At 38.5% G+C, this 8,768-nt stretch overlaps 1 protein-coding gene across 1 annotated transcript; it reads right to left on the reverse strand.

Moving 5' to 3' along the window:
• Positions 1 to 312: 312 nt before the first annotated feature.
• LOC107216791 lies at positions 313 to 7,912 on the reverse strand. The gene is made up of 2 exons (XM_015654078.2): positions 7,681 to 7,912; positions 313 to 2,426 (listed from the first exon to the last, which is right to left on the reverse strand). Exons 1-2 carry the CDS (start codon positions 7,910 to 7,912, stop codon positions 313 to 315), a joined length of 2,346 nt encoding a protein of 781 aa, XP_015509564.2.
• Positions 7,913 to 8,768: the final 856 nt, after the last annotated feature.

The raw sequence follows: 8,768 nt of genomic DNA on the forward strand, positions 1-8,768 counted from the left end.
TTCCTTATGCCGTCGTCGTTCACGGAGTCGTATCACAGGGTGGCTTTTCTCCTGCATCTTTTTGTCGCAGATACGCCAAACTGCCTCATTCGGTCCAACGTAGCGGGCTTCTACGTGATCGGTAACTTCGTCGTGATTGATAACGCGTTCTTTGTCTTCACCATTTTCCTTACTTGTCACCTGAATCGCTGCCACGTCGCGTCCTTTGAAAATGTACTTATATAGGTACTTTGGAGCCGTAACGCTCGTTACAATTTCCACGTTAATGTAGCAATTGAAAATAAGCGACAACGTTGGGCAATACGGTACGACCTATCGATTGTCTACGACGTGTCCGCCACGGCGTTCGTACAAAGCTCCATAGTCTCTTCTACGATAGTGCGGATATGCGTCTGCATCCATCGTAGTTTCATCTCGGAATGGTTTTGGAAAATGCTTGGAGTATTTTCCGTTCAGTTCGCACCATGCTCCACAAGGTCCGTGGATCATATTACCCATAACAATTCGATGTAAATCAGGATTGAATTCCGGATCAGGAATTTCAGCAGAAATGCACTTGTCAACCATTTCCGGCGTAGACAATTTGTGTTTCAATACCACCAACAGGTGAATGTGCATCAAACCAGGTTTCTGCGACTCAATCGTGGACACGAATGCTCGTGTTTCACCAAAGAAATTTTCACGAACGATTAAATCAAGTAAATGCTTCTTTTTCATGTCAAAGACACGCGCAGTAAGATCTGGTCTGTCTGAAGGTTGCTGACCAGGAAGAAGATTTTCCCTTATCTCTCGCCAGTTTGGATTGCAAGTCATCGTAATGAAAAGATCTGGTTTCCCGAATTTTCGTACGATTCCCATGGCATCCTGGTAGTGCTGCATCATATTTCGCGGTGAGCCACTAAAACTCGAAGGCAAGATGATGATTCGTCCAAAACGGGCATTCGCGTTCTGTGCTGCAGTATTCATATAGTTTACTAATCCGCAGTAGGTTTCAGCACGAATCTTCCTTTGATTTTCTTTTATGAACTCTATGCGATCTTTCTCGATTTTCACATAGTTATCCACTACCCATTGTTGGAAGAGACGCCGTCCTAAAAGAATGGCATTTCCGTGGCCGTTTTCGCGAATAGCCATTCGATATCGGATATACTCGTAAGCCTCTCTAGATACTCGTTTTTGATTATTGCCTGTTTGTCGTAGATCCCGATGCCAGCCTCGAGTACCAAAGGGATAAAATAGTGGATATACCCAAGGCTCAAGATTGGGATCTATAGTACTTACCGATTGCAGTTTTCTTGTGTTTTTGTTGCGAATAGTAACATAAGATTCTGGAATTTCTCCATCGGCAGTCATTGAAAATACGGCAGCGACCTCGTTGCTTCGTTGAAAATTGAATCTGCGACGATCCATTCCTGGTTTTAACGTAAAAAGCACCTGTAACTCACTCGGTGGTTGTGCGCTATCAAATTGATTGTCTTGATGAGCTCGTAACTCTTCACCCATCATTTGATACAATTGAGCGAAAACGTTATTCTCACGCATAATGCGATCAAGGGCTCCCAGTACACCTCGATCGAGAACAGTATTACATCGTTGCAGAGAATCGGTTGCTGCATTCGAAACGACGATAAATAGCTGGCCATAGGTTGGCAGTTCGTCAGGCGCTGGGCACAGTGCTGTATTTACTTGATAGTAAATTTGGCACTGTATTTTAAAACAGTATGGCCCAGAACGTCTTCCTTCAAAGTTTATTAAATTGGCGTTGAACGAAGCAAACGAAAAGGATGCGTTGTAATTTCGAATTCGTTCGAAAAGTGAATTTGATTTCTCGTGAGTCCAGTCGAATAAAGAATGCAATTCCGGTGGCATTTCTGGTAATGGTTCAAGGTGAACTTTCCCATGGCTACAGCAATCGTGAAATGAATTCCGCGTATTGGACACTTTTTCGGAAATAAAATGTGCAGCACTGCAGTGCGTGCAGAGCTCAGTCATGCTCCCTTCATAGTGCTCTTGAACACCAGCAATCTGTCCTGCAAGAAAACTGTTTCTTTCCTCTCTTCTACGTGCACGGTACACATTGTGACGTTGTGCATCGGCTAATCTATTATTAGCTTCTTGGTCGCGATAATTTTGTGTTACAATAATTTCAGCTGCTAATTCTGTAACGCATTCCCGTGGTACTGACACAATAGCTGGGTCCTGTAATTCTAGAATTACTATCAAGGGTTCGTTCTCAGCAGCGAAATTTTGATTATTGTTGCGACGGTGACGCTGGTTTTCTGCATTTGTTTCACGCCTGGTGCGTTGAATTTCTTCTACTTGATTTGTTCTTCTATTGACGGAATAATATTGCGCAATAACTTCACTTTCAATTTCTACACAGTGACCTAAAGGTACTACTATTGACTGCTGCTGTTCTGAAACCTCTATGGATCGTATATCTCCAGTGGTATGAGTTACTCCAGTACGGTTGCGCTGATTTTCAGCATTCCGTTCTCGACAGACGTGCTGAAACTTTGCTTCCTCTTCGGGTGTTCAAACAACTCTCTTCCGTCCCATAGCAGTGCGCCCGAAGAAATGAATTAAATTCTCCACGAAATTGTTCTAAACGTGTAACAGTTAAATCAGTCTTTAGCGAGAATTAATAAACTTACCCAAAACAAAGAATCAAATATTATATGAGTAATATCGGATATTAACAGTGAACTTTTAGTTTAATTCAATCGAATCAGTTCAATTCAGTTCAATTTGATTCAATTCAATTCAGTTGAATTCGATTCAGTTCAATTCAGTACAATTCAATTCAGTTCAATTCAGTTCAGTTCAATTCAATTTAGTTCAGTTTAATTCAATTCAATTTAGTTGAATTCGATTCAGTTCAATTCAGTACAATTCAATTCAGTTCAATTCAGTTCAGTTCAATTCAATTTAGTTCAGTTTAATTCAATTCAATTCAGTACTGTTCAGTTCAATCGATTCAATTTAATATAATTCAGTTTATTTAGTTAAATACAATTCAATTCAGTTCTATTCAGTTTAAAAAATACAATTCAATATAATTCAGCTTAATTTCTGTATAAATAAAATTCTATTCATCATCATCTTCATGATTATCATTTCTACAAATCTTGAATTTTCGGTGACCTGAAACAAACAAAAAATATGATTTACTTAGTATACAGTCTCCACAATAATATTTGGATTTTTTATCGAAATATATAAAGTCATATCACGCGACCATGACCCTGGCCATTTGCAATTTTTCTAAACATTTTTTATAAAATAATATCCGATGAAAGGAATGATTACACCAATTTTTATATTTTAATCACATGTCTTTCGAGTCAAAATTTTACAAAAAAAAAGCTGCAAATTGAAACTTGTAAATTGCTCTCACGAGATTCCGCACGATGCTCAAAGTCCTGTGTATCGTGATATAAAATATTTCTGAATTTTTTTAGATTTTATAAATTAGGTTTTTTTTCAGTTTTGAACATGTACGTCAGATTCAGTGGGTCGAAAAATTCTGGAAAAAATGGCGGTTGTGTTTTTCCGTCATGTACTTGTATACAAAAAATTATGAAATCGATCTGAGACCACGACTTGCTATCGGTTTATCGTGATATCATGGACTACCTCGTAGGTTTTGGAAAGTTGGAAAGCGTTCCAACCCGATAGCGCTCAACCTAATCCAGATGTAGACAAATGTGAATGTATCGATTTTTCAAAATTTTGATTCATACTTTCATAAAAGAAAAATTTGCTAGAAAGAGTACAATTTCGAAAATTTTCAGGTAAGTTGAAAAATTATTGACGGAGCCAGGAATCGAACCTTGTATCTAGAGATGCTTTACCGGAGACTCACTCCACTAGCTGGCCTAGCCGCCCTAACTACAGTGTCATTAATTCCTCTCATCACCTGTATTCGAAATTGTTTTGTTTTCGTGTGCCTTGAATATATACATATTTGAAATTCGTCGCGAGAGGCTTTTTTTTCTCACTTAAATATTGATATGATTCTTTCATATCATTTAAAATGAACGGCTGGGCCGTTCAAATTGACTAAAATAATGTAATGTACGATGATATACACACATTAATAGCTACATACGGATGTTTAATGTGCACATGTCAACAAGTCACACACACAAATCTGAAATGTAGCCTCTCGCAACGAGTTTCAAATATGTATAGTATTTTCTGTGAGCATTTGTTGCGAGAAGGATATTTATGTAATTCTCTTTGTCGTTGCGGGTAACGTGAGCGTTGTTGGGCATCTTTTTGAACAGCAGCTCGAGCAGTCCCTGAGTCTTCGGATAGATCGTACCGCCTCACAGTGGGCTGAATCGCCGAAAAAGTCAGCAAAAGTACACCAAGGTTGTGATTGTGACGAAATTTTGTTTTCATACGTTTTCGAGATCGCTGATCACGAATTTAAAGTCAAATTGGCAAAATTCGAAATGGCGGATCCAATATGGCCGACCGATATCACAAAATTTCATTGGATTTGAGTAAAACGTCTTGTACTTATGTTTTCCAGATTTTTGAAAACGAATTTCATGTCAACATTTTAAATTCTTAAGTTAAAATGGTTTCTCAAAGTTACACTTAGTATGTCCAGGTTTTACTTGTTGGTTTGTCATGAATAATTACAAAAAAAAAAATTCAAAGCGTGGCTTGATGAAATATGAGACATGCATTTTAAACGTTTTTATTAATTTCGAACGGTACAAGTCATCGTCAATATATACTAAAATACCTACATCTAAACTATTCGCATTCATCGTCATCCTCTACCACGTCCACCGAACCATCAGAACAAATCCAATGAAATTTTGTGATTTCGGTCGGCCATATTGGATCCGCCATTTTGAATTTTGCAAATTCGACTTCGGATTCGTGATCAGCGACCTCGAAAACGTATGGACGCAAAATTTCGTCACAATCACAACATTGTTGTACTTTTGCCGATTTTTTCGGCGATTCAATCCACTGTGCTACTGTGGGAACTTGGCCGTGCCGGGCCGTGCGGACGATGCACGGTAACGAGAAAATTGGCCGTGATCTCAAATATGAAACATTTGTTTAAAAATTACGAAACTAAACACTATTCTGCATATACTCAAACTTCAAACTACGCAGGATCGTGTATGTGAACCTAGTGTCTCAAATGTTAGCATCTTATATATGTATAAGGGATTCTCTGTCAACTCGGCCACTTTTTTTTCGACCATCTCAGATCTGCCCCATAATTGGTTATATCAAAGTACTACTAAAAGGTACTCTATGTGAATTTTTTCAGATTTTTAATTCAGTATTTGAGGAATTGCCTTTTTTTTCAAATGAATATATCTCGAAAAATTGAAATAACTAAAAAAAATGACTCTACATAAAAGTTGTAGTTTCTTGTTAGCTTTCAAGAGGAATTTTTGAAAAAATTTTTACGTTCCGGTAACGCTAATTTTTTACCAAAAAAGGAAGAAATTATTTTTTTTATTCAAAAAGGACCCTTTTTCTCGCTGAAAAAATTACAGTCTTCCAATACGTGTGACAATATCGTCAAAAAATCGCCAGAGTGGCATGGATCGAGATTCTAGGGTAAAAAAAATGAAGCCACACAAATTAATTTTTTTATACCAGAACCTCGACCGAATTTGTGTGACCTAATTTTTTTTACCCTAGAACCTCGATCCGTGCCACTCTGGCGATTTTTTGGCGATATTGTCACACATATTAAAAGACTCTGTAATTTTATCAGCGAAAAAAAGGGGTCCTTTTTGAATAAAGAAAAAAAATTTGTTCCCTTTTTGGTAAAAAATCAGCGTTACCGTTTTTTCAAAAATTCCTCTCGAATGCTAACAAAAACTATAATTTTTATGTGGAGTCAATTTTTTTCAGTTACTTCAAGTTTCTCAGATATATTCATTTGAAAAAACGGCAATTTCTCAAGTACTGAGTTAAAAAATCTGAAAAAATTCACATTGAGTACCTTTTAGTAGTACTTTGATATAACTAATTATGGGGCAGATCTGAGATGGTCGAAAAAAAAGTGGCCGAGTTGACGGAGAATCCTTCATATTAGCTTCATACTTACTTGCATCCACTATAGTTCTATAGCTCTTGATCGGTTTTAACAATAGTTCCGTCGATTTAGCGATTTAAACCGTGTTTAAAGAAATGAGATGCCAACTTCGCAAAACACATGTCAGCATCTCATCGTATTTCGAATATTTGAGTATAGAGAAGTAAGAATCTGAAGAGTTCTACTGTATAGACACGTTTTAAGAATGGTTCTGTAGCTTAAATTCCGCAGAAAATGAATTATAAGCACAAAACTCATGTAGTACGATTTTAAATATCATTTTGGAGTGTCTAAGGGATCGATCGACATAATAGGTTTAATTCTGTATGAGTGTTGAAAGTGAAGACAAGGATGAAGAGTTCCGGTCTCAAGCCCTCCCACAATCGTTATAAACAATTAGTGTAAATGTGATATCGACGCAACCGTGAGATGCTGAAGCAAAAGTAGGAGTTTAAGGCTTTAGCGAGGTTCTGGATTCAGGCATCAGGATTTATGCACACTACCGAGCAAGAGTTCGCTGCACATCTCTGGAAAATTGGTCATATCGGACGGCACTGCAGCAGCGATCATAACCCTAGTCAATAACGCCAACTGCCATTTGTTCGAAGATGTACGCTACGAATGAAACGCTGTAGAGATTGATAAATGCAAAAACGTTGGTCTGATCAACCTGCTGAAGGGTTTCGCTTCGCTCAACTCCGGTCAGAGTTAGCTTATGGAAAATGCTGGATGGCTCGATGTTCAGGAGACGAAAAAATTAAGTGACGCCGATGGCAACTTTGATGTAGTTATTCCCTTAAGCATGATATTGGGCTTCGCTGAAGACTATCACAAGATCATCGTTAACGTGAAACATGAGCTGACTCTTACAAGATTAAAGATTAAAAAGTGATTTAAATGCCATCGGTCAAAATCAAGACGAAGACTTCAGAATCGTGATCCACTACCAGCAACCACGAAACAAGCACTTTCAGGGTGCCATGGTCGTTTTGAAGGATGACAACGTTCCACCTATGCAATAGCGACTGGGCAGAATCGTAGAAAGCCACCCAAGTAAAGATGGTCTCACTAGGGTCCTGAGCGTGAAAACACGCAACGGTATAGTCAACGAGCCGTAGCCAAAGTATTCGTACTTCCCTTAGAAGAATACATGTAGTCTTAAACACCTATATATAAGACAATGTGTAACCTCAAACTTAATTAGATTTAACCATTTATTTTAGTAAACTTATCGAAAGTACGTTCTTTCAAGGCTGGCGGGATGTTCAGTCCCACGTAGGCTAATATACCCAAGCAATAGTCATAAAAGTTTGTATATCGTTAAACTGACTCATAAAATTTTCTACACCATAAGAGGAGGCAATCCCAAGCCAAGTTTTACCCTACGGGTTTTTTCACGTGCCATAAAGAATGCACATCGACTGTTCCAACAAAAAACCATGCATGAAAATGTAGCCAAAGAGACAAGGCTTGGACACGTTCGACGAATTCGAGTCCTCGGACTTTCTCTGTTTATGGTGGCTATGGGGGTGCCAGACGTCTTGGCAGAGGCTGCCAGCTGAGGGTCCTGCGCCGAGAGCCTCGCGAATATGACGTACGCGTCTCTGGGTTTTTTCCAACCACTGCCGGCCAGTCATGGACGTACTTGGCACTGCCTCCCACCCTCCTGGGTTCGGTCAGTATTTGACACGTTTGCTTATCGATGAATGCACTTTCACCCCCGATATGAAAGACGCGATTCCTTGAGTACACTTTACTCTCGTATAACACTTGTAGCTGAGTCACTTGCCTAGTTATAAGTTCACAAATTACAGTTTTACCGTAATACATTTCAGCATTAGTAAATCTACTTGTATCTACCAACTAGGAATGTACAACCTCATATGTGTATCACCTATATGTCATCGGGATTTGATAAATTACTTTTTTTGCGTTTCATCCTGATTTTGTTCACACGCATTGAGAAAATAAAAGCGCAGCAGGAGATCCTGATCTTGCTGACGCGTTATTCCAACAACGTTGACGCAACAGGATACTCGTAAAAGCACATTTTTCCTTTGATATGACTTTGGTCAAAGTGTGAGGAGTGAACTCGGGGCTTTACCGCCGAGCCGCCGACGACAAACAACAAACGAACGACAAAGTGACAATTGACTTTTATTCTTTGTTGTGTTTTTGCGAATGCTAGAACTAATATCGAGATCTTCGATATGACTTTGGTCAAAGTGTGAGGACTGTGACTGTGAGGGTATCGAGTGCGGAAACAAACTCTCATCCGAGTCGGTATTAAACAAATGTCCAAAGATGAGACGGTAAGTAACATTTTTCATTAGTATATAGAATATTTGACTTGATTTTCTGCTCGTTTTTATAAAAAAAATACCCGTCAACATTTTTCCCAGATTCCTCGTTCCTCGACGAAAGATAGACGATGTTGATTCATCGGATATTGAGAAGGCTGGTCCTTCGAATCCTCCGATATCGTCAATTAACCAGCTGTCTGTTGTGCCAGTAAATAAGTATGTATGACTTGATTTTTTTTCTATAGAAATATATTGTCATCATAAAATAAAAAGTATCATGAAAATTTTGCTCAATCCATTATGACCGTTTTGTGTGTCCTATTCGCTTACAAAAATGTGTCCTATTCGCCCTTCAAAAATACTGCTTTTTCGGTCCAAAACTT

This window comes from Neodiprion lecontei, chromosome 3, assembly GCF_021901455.1.
Source record: "Neodiprion lecontei isolate iyNeoLeco1 chromosome 3, iyNeoLeco1.1, whole genome shotgun sequence".
NCBI classification, from domain to species: domain Eukaryota; kingdom Metazoa; phylum Arthropoda; class Insecta; order Hymenoptera; family Diprionidae; genus Neodiprion; species Neodiprion lecontei.

Bases quoted from the DNA above. Each gene is read 5' to 3' on its own strand.
- LOC107216791 (XM_015654078.2), bottom strand. From the start codon at position 7,912: ATGTATTACGGTAAAACTGTAATTTGTGAACTTATAACTAGGCAAGTG. The intron at 2,427-7,680 runs GTACGTCATATT...TACGATCCATAG, and splicing joins TGGAAAAAACCCAGAGACGC to AGGTTTCAGAACAGCAGCAG.